This window comes from Anopheles gambiae, chromosome 3 (assembly GCF_943734735.2).
Source record: "Anopheles gambiae chromosome 3, idAnoGambNW_F1_1, whole genome shotgun sequence".
In the NCBI taxonomy this organism is placed as follows: domain Eukaryota; kingdom Metazoa; phylum Arthropoda; class Insecta; order Diptera; family Culicidae; genus Anopheles; species Anopheles gambiae.
In genome coordinates, this window is record NC_064602.1 from 8,577,449 (window position 1) to 8,592,714 (window position 15,266).

A 15,266-nucleotide genomic window follows, 5' to 3' on the forward strand; every position below is an offset into this window, starting at 1 on the left:
CAGAAAAATCCATTATTTTATTGTCGGTCTCAAGTATCAGGTACAAGACACGTGGATTCCATTTTTGGATCATTCTTTTTTCAGCAATTTCAAGAGAAAAATAAATCAATATAATATACTGTTTGTCTGTCATTTCAAAGGTCCGATCAGGGGAAAAAATCAAGTAAACTTAAATGAAATAAATGTTTCACAAGAATAATTACCCTAAGCTTCATGCTTATCAGGTACTACCGCTTAAAACGTGACGTTGTTACAAAAACAACGCACTTGTATTATTTATAATGCTCGAGGCTTAAGTATCCATTACAAACATGAATGGATGGGTTTTTCCACCATAACTTAGCACCATTTGAATCGATCAGTGAAGTGGGATTATGATGAGCGTAGTACAGTAATGATTCAACACACTTAAGCACATTGCGATGAAAACAGCGAGAAAATCCCTAATCTTCAAAATTCACGTGCTGTCAAGAACGATCATTCATGATCTTATCAGTTAATCCAGCTGAATCACAAACTTATAGAAAATCAGAATCAATCGTATCATATATATAGAGAATCATTTCTCCCCAGAAGTCATACGAGTATCGGACACGATGTCGAACAAGATTACAATCCTTCTGGCTGTTCTGCTTGCGGTGGTGGCTTGTGCCCAGGCACACGCTTCACACCAACGGCGAGTTCCCTATCCCCTGCCCCGATTCCTGCCTCGGCCCCATCACACCGTTAGCAATCATCGGATTGTGGGTGGATTTGAGATCGATGTCGCTGAAACTCCGTATCAAGTGTCTCTCCAGCGCTCCAAACGCCACATCTGCGGTGGTTCCGTTCTGTCCGGCAAGTGGATCCTAACGGCTGCCCACTGCACTGACGGTTCGCAACCTGAAAGCTTGACCGTGCGTCTGGGATCATCGCGCCACGCGTCGGGCGGAAGTGTTATCCACGTTGCGCGCATCGTGCAGCATCCGGACTACGATCAGGAAACGATCGACTACGACTACTCCCTGCTGGAGCTGGAAAGTGTTCTTACCTTCAGCAATAAGGTGCAGCCGATCGCACTCCCGGAGCAGGATGAAGCGGTGGAGGATGGCATCATGACGATCGTGTCTGGCTGGGGCAGCACCAAGAGCGCCATCGAGTCCAACGCCATTCTGCGGGCTGCCAACGTACCGACCGTGAACCAGGATGAGTGCAACCAGGCCTATCACAAATCTGAAGGAATCACCGAGCGTATGCTGTGTGCCGGATACCAGCAGGGTGGAAAGGACGCTTGCCAGGGAGACTCCGGTGGTCCGCTGGTTGCTGAAGACAAGCTGATCGGTGTCGTTTCGTGGGGTGCCGGATGTGCTCAGCCAGGCTATCCGGGAGTCTATGCGCGTGTTGCTGTCGTTCGCGACTGGATTCGTGAGACCTGTGGAGTTTAAGGCAGATGTTCGGAGTGGTACTACCTTGTTGTCATAATCAAATGAGTGAATTAATAAAAATCAACTATTTAAACTAAAAATTGAGCTATGTTTTTGATTAATGAAGTTTTACTTCTATATCTGGGAAGAGAAACTGTAGTTAATCATAAATAAATCAAACAAACACAATCATATTACGTCATAAAAAATAGTATAACTTTAAAAATACTAGTCAATAATATAAATAATATTTATTGAATAGACTAGGTGGAACAAGACATATCAAAGTCATATTTCATTCTAATAATTAACATGTCAATTACTGAACCACGAAATAGGATTTATCGGATTTAATTTAATTAAAGTTATAACACAACTGATTGACTGATTTATAAGGTTCATACTGCGTAATTATACACAATACACGGCTCAATTGACTCCTCCTATAGAATCTTGTCGGAAGATAAGCAAAAGGATTTTTTCCTATGACTGACTGACGGCTAGTTAGCTTTAAAATAAAAAATTCTTTTCTGTGCTCCGGACATCATTTCCAACAAATATAAAATATTAGAAAGATCTACAACATTCTCTTACACCTAAGCAAACTTCTAAGCAATATTACTGTTCTGTATAACTGATGAGTCTTAGGGAACTTATAATTTAACTGCTCATTTACATTAAAAGAAGGTGTAATGCGAAAAAAACTCAACACTTATTATTTCGTTTATCACATTCATACTATTTATTATGCTTAATTTCAGTTCAGTCAAGTCCGTCTGACCACATTTTACACTCCACTGATCTCGCGCACCCAGTTGCGGACGACAGCAACACGCGCATAGACTCCCGGATAGCCTGGCTGAGCACATCCCGCGCCCCACGAAACCACACCGATCAATTTATTATCGGCGACCAGCGGACCACCGGAGTCTCCTTGGCAAGCGTCCTTTCCACCCTGCTGGTATCCGGCACACAGCATACGATCGGTGATAGCGTCGTGCGAGTACGCCTCGCGACATTTCTCCTGGCCAACGGTCGGTACGTTAGCAGCTCGCAGAATGGCATTAGACTCGGCAGCATTATGGGTACTGCCCCAGCCTGAGACATTGGTCATGGTTCCGGCATACACTGCTTCATCCTGCTCCGGGAGTGCCACCGGTTGAACCACATCGCTGAAAGTAAGCTCTGATTCCAGCTCCAGAAGCGCGTAGTCGTAGTCGATAGTGCTATCATCGTAGTTCGGGTGCTCGACGATGCGTGCCACGTTTACAACGGTGCCACTAGAGGCGTGTCGCGATGATCCGAGCCGGACGGTGAGGGTGAACGCCTGCAGACCATCAGTACAGTGAGCGGCAGTCAAGACCCACTTACTGTTCAGGACAGATCCTCCACACCGATGGCTATTTATGTATTGGAGCGATACCTGATACGGAGTATCGGACACATTGATCTCGAACCCACCGACGATACGATGGCCGCTACTGTGCGGCGAACGGGGCTGAACCAGCGGATGGCGTCGTGATGGTTGTGCCCGTGCACATGCCACCACCGCGATCAGAACAGTCAGAAGGATTGCGATCTTGTTGGACATCGTGTCTAATACTCGTATGGCTGTTGGAGAGGTAAAGTTCTCTATTTATATGCAATGTGAACCTTAGATCGACTTAGACAGGATTAATTGATAGAACTAACAATTATGATTCGAACGGCGTAATTGATGCGGTAGTTTAATCTCAAGAAGACAGAATTGGAATATAATTCAAAACATATCAGAACCTCTTCCATAGAATAAAAGCGTCAACAAAATCCTCGTGCTTTCTCTATCAAGTACGCTTTCCACGTCATGACTCTCAACCTCTCAACTAGATCATATCTGAAGTGATCAGGGATTTTCGAGCACGAGCGAGTAATTTTACAAACTAGCCACTATGAAGTGGAAGAATTCCACTAGCTCAAGCACCCTCAGCCAAACATAATAGTAAACAATTTTATAGCGTACTACACACGTTGTAGTATCGAAGATTTACAACTCTGACGTAGCACAACGTGCGATCTACAGCTGACAATACTATCAATTAATCTTCTCTAATCATATATAAACCGGAGCATTACTTTTGATGGATCATACGAGTATCTGATAGACGATGATATCGAACAAGATTGCAATCCTCCTGGCAGTGCTGGTTGTGGCGGTGGCTTGTGCACAAGCACGAGTCGCACAACAACATCGGTCCGTTCAAGCCCTGCCAAGATTCCTGCCGCGACCCCACTACGATGTAGGCCATCGTATTGTCGGTGGATTCGAGATCGACGTGTCTGAAACTCCGTATCAGGTGTCGCTGCAGTACTTCAACAGCCATCGGTGCGGTGGATCTGTGCTGAACAGTAAGTGGATCCTAACTGCCGCTCACTGCACAGTGAACCTGCAGCCTAGCAGCCTTGCAGTACGGCTAGGATCATCGCGACACGCGTCTGGAGGAACCGTTGTGCGAGTTGCCCGTGTACTCGAGCACCCGAACTACGATGATAGCACTATCGACTACGATTTCTCCCTGATGGAGCTGGAGACTGAGCTTACCTTCAGCGATGTGGTTCAGCCTGTCAGTCTTCCAGAGCAGGATGAAGCCGTGGAGGATGGAACCATGACGATCGTGTCTGGCTGGGGCAACACCCAGAGTGCAGCCGAGTCTAACGCTATTCTACGTGCGGCTAACGTACCGACTGTCAATCAGAAGGAATGTACCATCGCCTACAGTTCGTCGGGAGGAATCACTGATCGTATGCTGTGCGCCGGATACAAGCGCGGTGGAAAGGACGCTTGCCAGGGAGACTCCGGTGGTCCGCTCGTTGTCGATGGCAAACTGGTCGGTGTTGTTTCGTGGGGCTTTGGCTGTGCTATGCCCGGATACCCGGGAGTGTACGCGCGCGTGGCTGTCGTCCGCGATTGGGTTCGTGAGAACAGTGGAGCCTAAATCGTACACCGAACGTAGAACGGTTTCGCATTACTAGACTGAACAGAAATAAAGTATTACAACTTGTAAAATTGAAATGATATATTTTGGTGTGTTAACATGACCCGTGAAAGCAATGGTTGAAGATTTAAATACATCCGAAAAAGTCCCATAATTTAGAGTCATACTTACATACCTATTTTTCCACAACAACTTTTTGTGGTCTTGTTCTGCTCCAGGAGTGTGGAATGATGGAATGCGATCGTATTTAATGATGGAAATTCCTCCACGCCATCTTGTCATCTCATCATGGGTTTATCACATACCTTCTGGCCTTATGACGACCTTAAAGGATTTTACACATTCAGATCGTCCGACATAACATACAAACGCTTAAACATGCCATTATACACTCTGATTCTTCGAACAATATAGGGTAATTAAAAAGGTATGACTTTAATTTAATCATGAGTCAGATGCTATCACAATTAATAGTTCATAATCTATATACAAGATCATAAGCCTTGTATGGAGTGTCCCCCGTAGCGAGGGACTATCCGACTGCGTGGTACTAAATAAGTCTCGAAAGCCTGTATAGGTCGTTATGCCAGAAAGGAGAAGAAGATCCTAAAACTATACTCTTTAGATTTTGGCGTAAATTATCTACCTGATCATCATGTGTGGGCCAATACAATACTACTAGACATAATTAAACAATGCACTCAGATAGCTAATTGTCACTACGGAAGGGAGAAGGTTCAGATGGGCGTTGAACCCTATCCGACCTTGCAGGAGAGACGATATGCCTATCTTATAGATCGTGCCTTTCAGAAACATACAAAACAGTAATAACATATGGCTATCGCAAAAACGCATCTGATTTGCCTTATCAAAGCTTGATAATACGTCACATCATTGTTGTTCAGACTATTATCTGAAGTACTCATAGGACATGCGGATCTTCCCCATACTTAAGTACTCATGAGACGTACAACCCTGGTTGGATCATTGTATGAGACAACAATGACAACAATGATCCAACCCAGCTGCATTTCAAACGATTCCGGATTCTGAAGCACATTCCACAGAGAGAAATTAATATTTTAAGAACATCCTCTTAATAGCTCATTGGGTTGAACAATCTAATGCAAGACGTGTAATGCTATCAGTATTTGATAGTACTATCAAATAATCTAGTTAATTCGCTAGTTACAAAAATAGCACCGCTGCATAGTATTTAAGGCGTCGATTTTCCTTCCAACAATCATACGAGTGCCTGACAAGATGTCGAACAAGATTGCAATCCTCCTGCTGGCTGTTCTGGTTGCGGTGGTCGCTTGTGCGCAAGCACAACCATCCGGGCGGCATCACTTGGTCCATCCGCTGCTGCCCAGATTCCTGCCTCGGCTTCATCGCGGCAGCAACGGTCATCGCGTCGTCGGTGGATTCCAGATCGACGTGTCGGATGCTCCGTATCAGGTGTCCCTGCAATACTTCAACAGCCACCGTTGCGGCGGCTCCGTGCTGGACAACAAGTGGGTCCTAACTGCTGCCCACTGCACCCAGGGTTTGGATCCCAGCAGCCTCGCCGTGCGCCTGGGCTCATCGGAACACGCTACTGGAGGTACTCTTGTCGGAGTACTGCGCACTGTCGAGCACCCGCAGTACGATGGTAACACAATCGACTACGACTTCTCGCTGATGGAGCTGGAGACTGAGCTTACCTTCAGCGATATGGTGCAACCGGTCGAACTTCCAGAGCATGAGGAACCTGTCGAGCCAGGAACCATGGCCACCGTGTCTGGCTGGGGCAACACCCAGAGTGCCGTCGAGTCTAGCGATTTCCTGCGGGCTGCCAACGTACCGACCGTGAGCCATGAAGATTGTAGCGATGCCTACATGTGGTTCGGAGAAATCACCGATCGTATGCTGTGTGCCGGATACCAGCAGGGTGGAAAGGACGCCTGCCAGGGAGATTCCGGCGGTCCGCTGGTTGCTGATGGCAAGCTGGTCGGTGTGGTCTCGTGGGGCTATGGATGCGCTCAGCCAGGATATCCAGGTGTATATGGACGCGTAGCCAGCGTTCGTGACTGGGTGCGGGAAAACAGTGGAGTGTAAATCATGGGAAAATGGAAACATACGAGTACGGACAAAAATGAATAAATAAACAAGAACTGCATAATAATGAAATGATCTTTTTGATACAAAGATATTGAGAGATAAATAGCACTTACAAGGAAAGCACATAGGAACGTTTCTCGAGCATGGGCAGTCGTGTGAGCTTCTACTATGTCAGTCCGTGCTCGTGCAACAAAGAATTGGATTTCTGATAGACGTGGTAGTATGAGTCTCGTAGATCAATTGATGTCACAAATATAGACAGGCAGAATATTCCATCCATCTTGGTTCTTCTTCGCAACAGCTGTAGTACGTCTTAACTATTAATAAACATGGCATTGATTATCTATGGACTGGAGAGTCAGTCTTACGCATAAGAGGTAGGGTCTTGTTTCGGAGCTTGAACCCTTGTCGTGCGACTTGTTATGTCGCACAAGTTAACAAATTTACCACGGGATCGCTCGTTCAGCTTTAACTTAAATTTAATCAACAGAAATTTATCATATTTAAGATCCAATACCATCAGAGGCCGATCTTCCTATAGCTAAACAATCTCTTGGAGGATCCATGGATGGAACCAGGTACTGGAAATCCATTCCATTCCGTTAAAAGCCTCCCACTCTAGCTTGGAACTGTTCAAAACTGTCGCACGACCATTCGAGAGAGGCTTGTACTTTCAGAAAAAAAACCCGCAATGCCGACAATAATCCCTTTGTTCTAATGCGTCTAATCCTAAAAGTAAACATGTAGAATGACTAAAGTTGTCCAAAATAGTGGAGATCCCGACAAGACACGGGATTATTGCCACCAAGTGCCTGATAGTGGTCAGACATCCTATATTTGCACTACATGATAAACACTCTTCAAGTGCCTTTTCAGGTGCGTCGGAGGGTTTGCTGTCAATCCTCAGTTACGGACGTCTTATACGATAGTCAATGTTAAGTGGAGAGATTGTACCGTAGTGTTATCGTGTTCATCTCAAGTACACCATTGAACCGAGAAATTGTCTGAGTGGGTTCGGGCGATCAGCAATTGATATCGCTATCAATTAATACCGCCGAACGGGACAAGTTCACTGCCACGGAAACTGGACTGACCGCACTGTATATATAGTTGGCATCTACATTCCCATCGATCATACGAGTGCCGGACACGATGTCGAACAAGATTGCAATCCTCCTGGCTGTGCTGGTTGCGGTAGTTGCCTGCGCGGAGGCGCAGGCCAACCAGCGCCATCGGCTTGTAAGACCGAGCCCGAGTTTCTCCCCGCGACCCCGGTACGCCGTTGGCCAACGCATTGTCGGTGGGTTCGAGATCGACGTGTCGGATGCACCGTATCAGGTGTCGCTCCAGTACAACAAGCGCCACAACTGCGGTGGTTCCGTCCTGTCCAGCAAGTGGGTGCTTACGGCCGCTCACTGCACCGCCGGTGCCTCGACCTCCAGCTTGACCGTGCGCCTGGGAACATCGCGTCACGCTTCGGGAGGAACCGTGGTTCGTGTTGCTCGCGTCGTGCAGCATCCCAAATACGATAGCAGCAGCATCGATTTCGACTACTCCCTGCTGGAGCTGGAAGACGAACTTACCTTCAGCGATGCGGTGCAGCCGGTTGGTCTGCCGAAACAGGACGAATCGGTGAAGGATGGAACCATGACGACTGTGTCTGGCTGGGGCAACACCCAGAGTGCGGCCGAATCGAATGCCGTTCTGCGGGCTGCCAACGTGCCGACCGTTAACCAAAAGGAGTGCAACAAAGCCTACAGTGACTTCGGAGGTGTTACCGATCGTATGCTGTGTGCCGGATACCAGCAGGGCGGAAAGGACGCTTGCCAGGGAGACTCCGGTGGTCCGCTGGTTGCTGATGGCAAGCTGGTTGGTGTGGTTTCGTGGGGCTACGGTTGCGCTCAGGCCGGTTATCCGGGAGTGTACTCGCGGGTTGCAGTCGTCCGCGACTGGGTGCGCGAGAACAGTGGAGTTTAAAACGGATCTCGGCTTCAAAACGGTACTGGATTTTGGATTTAAACGAAAGTCATCGCTACAACAGAACAAATAAAAGAACATTAATCAAAACGCATAACAGATGGGTTAATTGAATTCAATAAGGAGAAAAGTAATTCCTACTAGATAGTTTACTATCACGCGAAAGGATGGCCAATCTTCACTACGGGAAGACGACCTCGCTGGGAATCGAAACTCTGTCAACGTTGGAGGTGCCAACACATCTTCGTAATAAACATTTTTACATTTATCCAGGCGTAAAGAAACACGATTTAGTTATAAATTTGTATTTTTGGTTCTTATGAAGAATAAACTTCTTCAAATTCACTTCCACGAATATTCCGTCCCGTTCCGCCAGTTCCATTCGAGCTCGACAATTTCGCTGTCAGCGCCAACTGCTCGACTAGCTGTCAAAGTTTGCTTACGTTTTATTCCATGTGGGCCGGCGCCGCGGCGACAGTGTAGAAAAAAAACTCGCGCAACACGCAAAATACGGACCCGCAAAGCGGCATACGGATGGCAACGACAATGGTGAGTAATGGTGCACACAATGCGCTCCCGCCACGCTGCATGATGCAATGGGCTGCATTCCGATCGTAATAATTTATGCGTACCATCCCCATTCCATGCGTTAGGCGAACGAACGGAAGGGAACGTTCAAGGTGGAGTACCTGCAGAAAATCGAACGCGAAATCCAGGAACGCTGGCAGCGGGACAAAGTGTACGATGTGGACGCACCGAAGGAACCGCGCAAGGCGGACGATGAAAAGTTCCTGGTCACCTTCCCCTACCCGTACATGAACGGACGGCTCCACCTGGGGCATGCGTTTTCCCTGTCGAAGGCGGAGTTTGCCGTGCGCTATCATCGGCTCAAGGGCAAGAAGGTGCTGTTTCCGCTCGGTTTCCACTGTACCGGCATGCCGATAAAGGCGTGTGCCGACAAGCTGAAGCGCGAGATTGAGCTGTACGGCTGTCCACCGGTGTTTCCGCGCGAGGAAGCGCTGGCGGTGGTGGAAAAGCCGGAAGATCGCGACGTGGTGCCGAAGGACAAGAGCAAGGGCAAGAAGAGCAAAGCGACGGCAAAGGCCGGTACGGCCAAGTTCCAGTGGCAAATCATGCAGAGTCTCGGGCTGACCGACGATGAGATTGCCAAGTTTGCCAACACGGACCACTGGTTGGATTACTTCCCTCCGCTGGCCATCCGCGATCTGAAGGAGCTCGGTGCGCACATCGACTGGCGGCGTACGTTCATCACGACCGATGCGAACCCGTTCTACGATTCGTTCGTCCGCTGGCAGTTTAATCATCTGAAGGCGCGCGGAAAGATTATGTACGGAAAGCGGCATACGATCTTCTCGCCGAAGGACGGACAACCGTGCATGGATCACGACCGTTCGTCGGGGGAGGGCGTTGGACCGCAGGAGTACACGCTGGTTAAGATGAAGGTGACGGGGAAGATGCCGTCCAAGCTGGCGAGCGCAGCAGGCAAGCGACCGGTCTATCTGGTGTGCGGAACGCTCCGTCCGGAAACCATGTACGGACAGACGAACTGCTGGGTCCATCCCGACATCAAGTACATCGCGTTCGAGACGGCCAAGCAGGAGGTGTGGGTGTGTACGCGGCGAGCTGCGCGTAACATGTCCTACCAAGGGTTTACCGCTGTCGAGGGCGAGATCAAGGAGCTGGCCGAACTGGTCGGACAGGACATTATGGGACTGCAGCTGTCTGCACCGCTCACCTCGAACAAGGTCATCTACGCGCTGCCCATGCTGTCGATCAAGGAAGACAAGGGAACGGGCATCGTAACGTCCGTGCCGTCCGATTCGCCGGACGACTACGCCGCACTGGTGGACCTGCAGAAGAAGCAACCGTTCCGGGAGAAGTATGGCATTACGGACGAAATGGTGCTGCCGTACCAACCGATCCCGATCATCGACGTGCCCGGTTTGGGCAATCTGTGTGCGGTGTACGCGTACGACAAGTTCAAGATCCAGAGCCAGAACGATCGCGAAAAGCTGACCGAGGCGAAGGAGCTGGTCTACCTGAAAGGGTTCTACGACGGCGTGATGCTGGTCGGCGAGCACAAGGGCAAGAAGGTGCAGGACGTGAAGAAGGATCTGAAGCAGTATCTGGTCGATCGGAACGAGGCGGACGTGTACTACGAGCCGGAGAAAACGATCATGTCACGCTCCGGGGACGTTTGTGTGGTGGCACTGTGCAACCAGTGGTACCTGAACTACGGCGAAGCGGTGTGGCAGAAGCAAACGACCGAGCATCTCCGCACGATGGAACTGTTCCACGAGGAGGTGTCGCGCAACTTCGAGCACTGTCTGGACTGGCTGCACGAGTACGCCTGCTCCCGTACGTACGGGCTCGGTACGAAGCTGCCGTGGGACCAGCAGTGGCTCATCGAATCGCTGTCCGATTCCACCATCTACATGGCGTTCTATACCGTCGCCCATCTGCTGCAGGCCGGTTCGTTCCGGGGGGAGAAACCCAGCCCGCTTGGCATTACCGCCGAAGACATGACGCCGGAGGTGTGGGATTACATCTTCTTCGCCGACGCGAAACCACCGGCCAAGAGTCGCGTGAAACGGGATGCTTGGGAGCAGCTCAAGCGTGAGTTCAACTTCTGGTATCCGGTGGATCTGCGCGTGTCCGGCAAAGATCTGATCCAGAACCATCTGACGTTCTTCCTGTACAATCACGTCGCGATCTGGCCGAAAGATGCTTCCAAGTGGCCGAAGGGTGTCCGCTGTAACGGCCATCTGCTGCTGAATTCGGCAAAAATGTCCAAATCGGACGGCAACTTCCTGACGCTGTACGAATCGATCGCCAAGTTCAGTGCGGACGGTACGCGGCTCTGTCTGGCGGACGCGGGCGACAGCATTGAGGATGCGAACTTTGTCGTAACGAATGCGGACGCTGGCATTCTGCGGCTGTACACGTTCATCGAGTGGGTGAAGGAAACGCTCGCCTCGAAACCGCTGCTGCGCAAGGGCCCGCAAGATGCTTCCATCAACGATCAGGTGTTTTCGAGCGAAATGAACCTGCTGACGAAGCAAACGGACGAGCACTACCGGAAGATGCTGTTCAAGGAGGCGCTGCGCACGGGCTTCTTCGAATTCCAGACGGCACGCGACAAGTACCGCGAGCTGTGCGGATCGAACGGTATGCATGCGAGCCTGGTGATGGAGTTTATCCAGCGACAGGCGCTGCTGATTGCTCCCATCTGTCCGCACGTGGCCGAACACATCTGGTGCGATCTGCTTGGCAACAAGACGTCCATCCTGCACGCTGCCTGGCCGGCGGTGGGGCCGATCGATGAGCAGAAAATCAAATGCTCGGAATATCTGATGGAAGCGGCCCACTCGTTCCGGCTGGCGCTGAAGAACGCCACCCAGCATAAGGCCGGTGGTGGTAAGGGCGCGTCGAACAAGGCGCTTGTCGCGAAACCGAGCGATGGTACGATCTGGGTGGCGAAAACGTTCCCACCGTGGCAATCGTGCGTGCTGGACACGATGCGCGAGCTGTACGAGCGGCAGGGCGATGGCAAGCTGCCCGACAACAAGATCATTGCGACCGAGCTGGGCAAGAAGGAGCTGCTGAAGAAGTACATGAAGCGCGTGATGCCGTTCGCGCAGATGGTGCGCGAGCGCGTGGAAGCGGTCGGTGGACCGGGCAAGCAGGCGATGGACGTAACGCTCGACTTTGACGAGCGTGAGGTGCTGGGGCTGAATGCGGAGTATCTGCGCAATACGCTCGAGCTGGATACGCTGACGGTGCGGTACACGGACGAACCGGACGCGCCGGAGAAGATGCGCGAAGAGGTGCGGCCGGGTGTGCCGTTCATCGTGTTTACGGTGAAGCCGTTCGTGACGGTCACGCTAGAGAATCCGGTCGAACGGTCGGGACTGTTTACGGTCACGATGAACCTGTCCGATGGCGATACGAGCAAAACGCTCAAGGAGAAGCTTGCGAAGCAAATCGGCTTTAAAGGTGAGTGTTTGGAGGAGATAGAGTTTGATTTGAATAGAAACTAACAATAAATCGTTTATCGTTCATTGTAGCGGATCTGTCAGCGCTGGAAATTATGCGCTACGAGGACCCGGTAATGGGACCGCGCAGTCTTCCCACGTTCCAGGACTACCGGTCGGGCAAGGTTACCATCGAGGAGGGTGAATTTAAGGTCGAACCGGAAAAGAAACAAGTGCTGCTTAGCAATGGCAGTTTCAAGGACCTGAACATTGGCACGAGCTTCATCTACGTTATCAATTGATGGTAAATCGGCGTCGGGGTGATGATGACGGCTCGCTTTAATTTATCTTGAATTACTCATGAAATACATGCACATGAAACAGTTTTCTTCAAAAGAAATCAAACGAATGCTTCTTTCTGTTGCACGAATCGTGTGAGAAGAACCCTGCAAAGGTAACTGCTCGATTGTGCGCATCCAATACATGAACCTTCCTCTGCTCGAATGAGGCAACCCGGGATTTTTCGCACTAAATATGTGAAGGAAGTGTTTTTAAAAGGAAAATTGAATCGTTTTAGTATCATTTTTAAGAATCTTAGAATAACACACGTTTTTTACTGCAAATTGTGTAGTTTTTTTTTTTAATTTAATTATTTATAGATCTTTTTTTCGCTTTGTCCTATCTGCTTATGAAAAGTCGCACACTGTTCATCTGTCAACCGGGAAACGTCATTGTTTGTTTACGTTCTGCAGCACACAGTTTGTTGTTACTTTTCTGCTGCGGTTTTTACAATCTTTCTGCACAAATAAAGTGAAATATCTCCGTGGAAAACAGCTTAAAACACACAATTCAAGATGTCTTACATGTTAGCACATTTGCACAATGGATGGCAGGTGGATCAAGCCATCCTGTCGGAGGAGGACCGAGTTGTGGTAAGTGGTGGCGCAAGCCTTTTTCTAGAAATTTCGGAGACGCCGGATCTTTCGTTTTCCCCGTGAGCCGACCAACTTGAACTTTCGCATGTTTTTCTTTCCATTAGGTCATTCGATTCGGTCACGATTGGGACCCGACCTGCATGAAGATGGACGAGGTGCTGTACAACATTGCGGAGAAGGTGAAAAACTTTGCGGTAATCTATCTGGTCGACATAACGGCGGTGCCGGACTTTAACAAGATGTACGAGTTGTACGATCCCTGCACGGTGATGTTCTTCTTCCGCAACAAGCACATCATGATCGATCTGGGGACGGGTAATAACAACAAAATCAACTGGCCGCTGGAGGACAAGCAGGAGATGATCGACATCGTCGAGACGGTTTATCGAGGGGCACGCAAGGGCCGTGGTTTGGTGGTGTCGCCAAAGGATTACTCCACCAAGTATCGTTACTAGAGGGGAGAGTGCTGGTGTGTTGAGGTGTGTCCATGTGCATAAGGTACTGATTGTAATAAGATTAATTTTAAAGTATTAACTGAGCAGAGTGAACGAACGAAATGATTATTTAGATTTCATCCGAAGTCATCATCACACTAGTCCTACTTTATTCAAATTGTAACGGCCCAGGCATTCTACAACACGTGGCTTTAAAGCATTGATTAGAAGAATCAAAAGTTGGACCAAAATTCACTTCTCCATGCAAGTCTATTCAACGAGGCGAAAGTGTCCTTTCCAAAACTTGTTTTACGCGTACATTCAGCCTTCGTCCCATCCAGGAAACATTCAATAATTGATCCTAATTAAGCAATAGAAATGAATGACACCGCCATTCCACGAACCCATCCACTCACTCAGCACGGTGATATTTCCTTATTCATGCTTATCCTGCAACCTTGACCACAACGCGCTCTATCGGCCCACGTATTAATTGATACGCTCATTTCCTTCTTCCTGGGTTCGCTGCTGCCTACCAACCTATTAAGACGCTTTCTCTCCGGCCATCTCAGAAACATAAAAATGATTTCGGACCGAGCATCACCCCAAAGCACACCTAGTGCACCGCAACACCACAACCACCCCGACAGCCTCCACAGCCCGTCCATTCCTGTCCACACACCTGTAAGCTGCAGGATGAATAATTTACGGGAAAATAATCATCGAGTCATAGAAGCAAGTCGTTGGAAGCGTCGTCGCATGTGTGCCGTACCGTTCGCATCCCATCAGATTCGTTCATGCGGATGTCATGCTTACTTGTGCCAAGGGATTCGGGCAAGCATTAGAAGAAGAAAAGGAAGAAAAAGCTCAGGACACAGCTCCAGCGGGCTACCGGTTTCATTTCTTCATTCTTGATTTGTTCGGGTCGGCAAAGCAGGCTACGACGCTCTGCTGCTGGGAACCCCTTTTCCCACGAACACACACACTCACACACACAGACACAGACACACAACATTATCCTTCCGAGCATCTGGCAATGGGGTGGTGGTGCTGTTTAAGTTAGAAGACGTTTCAATTTACGACATCGTTCCCGGAACGCTGGTGCAGGAAGCACGGTCGGCAGGATCCGAAAGGAAGTTGAAAAACTGGCTTCTGTGCTCGGTCGGTGATGCCTTGCTTGGTACGCGAACGAAGAAAGGTAGGAACTATACACTCTCCCTCGTTCTCTCTCTTTCTCTCTCGCGCGCTCACGTAAACACGGTAAACGGGAAAATGGGATCGCGAAGCTGCACAAAGATGGACAAATGATTGTGTCTGTGCAGCCGTAGGGGGTGGAACAACGCCGTCCCACATATGCTCGGCGCGATGTAACAGGGTGTGTGTGCACCCAGCCCTGTTCCCGTACCCCCGTGTGTGCCGCACACTAGTATGACATTAGTTAAATAATCAT

General features: G+C 49.3%; 7 protein-coding genes across 7 annotated transcripts; 6 read left to right on the plus strand and 1 right to left on the minus strand.

Moving 5' to 3' along the window:
- Positions 1–561: 561 nt before the first annotated feature.
- Positions 562–1,504, plus strand: LOC1277690 (trypsin-4). The gene has a single exon (XM_317173.4). The coding sequence runs from the start codon at positions 597–599 to the stop codon at positions 1,422–1,424; it is 828 nt and encodes a 275-aa protein (XP_317173.3). The 5' UTR covers positions 562–596; the 3' UTR covers positions 1,425–1,504.
- Positions 1,505–2,115: 611 nt separating this feature from the next.
- LOC1277689 (trypsin-7) lies at positions 2,116–3,021 on the minus strand. The gene has a single exon (XM_317172.5). It carries the CDS (start codon positions 2,992–2,994, stop codon positions 2,191–2,193), a length of 804 nt encoding a protein of 267 aa, XP_317172.3. The 5' UTR covers positions 2,995–3,021; the 3' UTR covers positions 2,116–2,190.
- Positions 3,022–3,456: 435 nt separating this feature from the next.
- Positions 3,457–4,457, plus strand: LOC3291693 (trypsin-3). The gene has a single exon (XM_061660152.1). The coding sequence runs from the start codon at positions 3,548–3,550 to the stop codon at positions 4,373–4,375; it is 828 nt and encodes a 275-aa protein (XP_061516136.1). The 5' UTR covers positions 3,457–3,547; the 3' UTR covers positions 4,376–4,457.
- Positions 4,458–5,381: 924 nt separating this feature from the next.
- On the plus strand, positions 5,382–6,495 carry LOC3291694 (trypsin-2). Its single transcript, XM_555167.3, has one exon. It carries the CDS (start codon positions 5,639–5,641, stop codon positions 6,470–6,472), a length of 834 nt encoding a protein of 277 aa, XP_555167.2. The 5' UTR covers positions 5,382–5,638; the 3' UTR covers positions 6,473–6,495.
- A 987-nt stretch (positions 6,496–7,482) lies between these two features.
- LOC1277688 (trypsin-1) lies at positions 7,483–8,549 on the plus strand. The gene has a single exon (XM_317170.3). The coding sequence runs from the start codon at positions 7,628–7,630 to the stop codon at positions 8,450–8,452; it is 825 nt and encodes a 274-aa protein (XP_317170.3). The 5' UTR covers positions 7,483–7,627; the 3' UTR covers positions 8,453–8,549.
- A 294-nt stretch (positions 8,550–8,843) lies between these two features.
- Positions 8,844–12,847, plus strand: LOC1277687 (leucine--tRNA ligase, cytoplasmic). The gene is made up of 3 exons (XM_317169.3): positions 8,844–9,001; positions 9,106–12,469; positions 12,541–12,847. Exons 1-3 carry the CDS (start codon positions 8,987–8,989, stop codon positions 12,747–12,749), a joined length of 3,588 nt encoding a protein of 1,195 aa, XP_317169.3. The 5' UTR covers positions 8,844–8,986; the 3' UTR covers positions 12,750–12,847.
- A 317-nt stretch (positions 12,848–13,164) lies between these two features.
- LOC1277686 (thioredoxin-like protein 4A) lies at positions 13,165–13,916 on the plus strand. Its single transcript, XM_317168.2, has 2 exons — positions 13,165–13,379; positions 13,487–13,916. Exons 1-2 carry the CDS (start codon positions 13,302–13,304, stop codon positions 13,835–13,837), a joined length of 429 nt encoding a protein of 142 aa, XP_317168.1. The 5' UTR covers positions 13,165–13,301; the 3' UTR covers positions 13,838–13,916.
- Positions 13,917–15,266: the final 1,350 nt, after the last annotated feature.

Excerpts from the sequence above, each read along its gene's own strand:
- LOC1277690 (XM_317173.4), top strand. The coding sequence starts at position 597 with ATGTCGAACAAGATTACAATCCTTCTGGCTGTTCTGCTTGCGGTGGTG.
- LOC1277689 (XM_317172.5), bottom strand. The coding sequence starts at position 2,994 with ATGTCCAACAAGATCGCAATCCTTCTGACTGTTCTGATCGCGGTGGTG.
- LOC3291693 (XM_061660152.1), top strand. The coding sequence starts at position 3,548 with ATGATATCGAACAAGATTGCAATCCTCCTGGCAGTGCTGGTTGTGGCG.
- LOC3291694 (XM_555167.3), top strand. The coding sequence starts at position 5,639 with ATGTCGAACAAGATTGCAATCCTCCTGCTGGCTGTTCTGGTTGCGGTG.
- LOC1277688 (XM_317170.3), top strand. The coding sequence starts at position 7,628 with ATGTCGAACAAGATTGCAATCCTCCTGGCTGTGCTGGTTGCGGTAGTT.
- LOC1277687 (XM_317169.3), top strand. Across the intron at positions 12,470-12,540 it reads GAAGCAAATCGGCTTTAAAG|CGGATCTGTCAGCGCTGGAA; the intron begins GTGAGTGTTTGG and ends CGTTCATTGTAG.
- LOC1277686 (XM_317168.2), top strand. The coding sequence starts at position 13,302 with ATGTCTTACATGTTAGCACATTTGCACAATGGATGGCAGGTGGATCAA. Across the intron at positions 13,380-13,486 it reads CGGAGGAGGACCGAGTTGTG|GTCATTCGATTCGGTCACGA; the intron begins GTAAGTGGTGGC and ends TCTTTCCATTAG.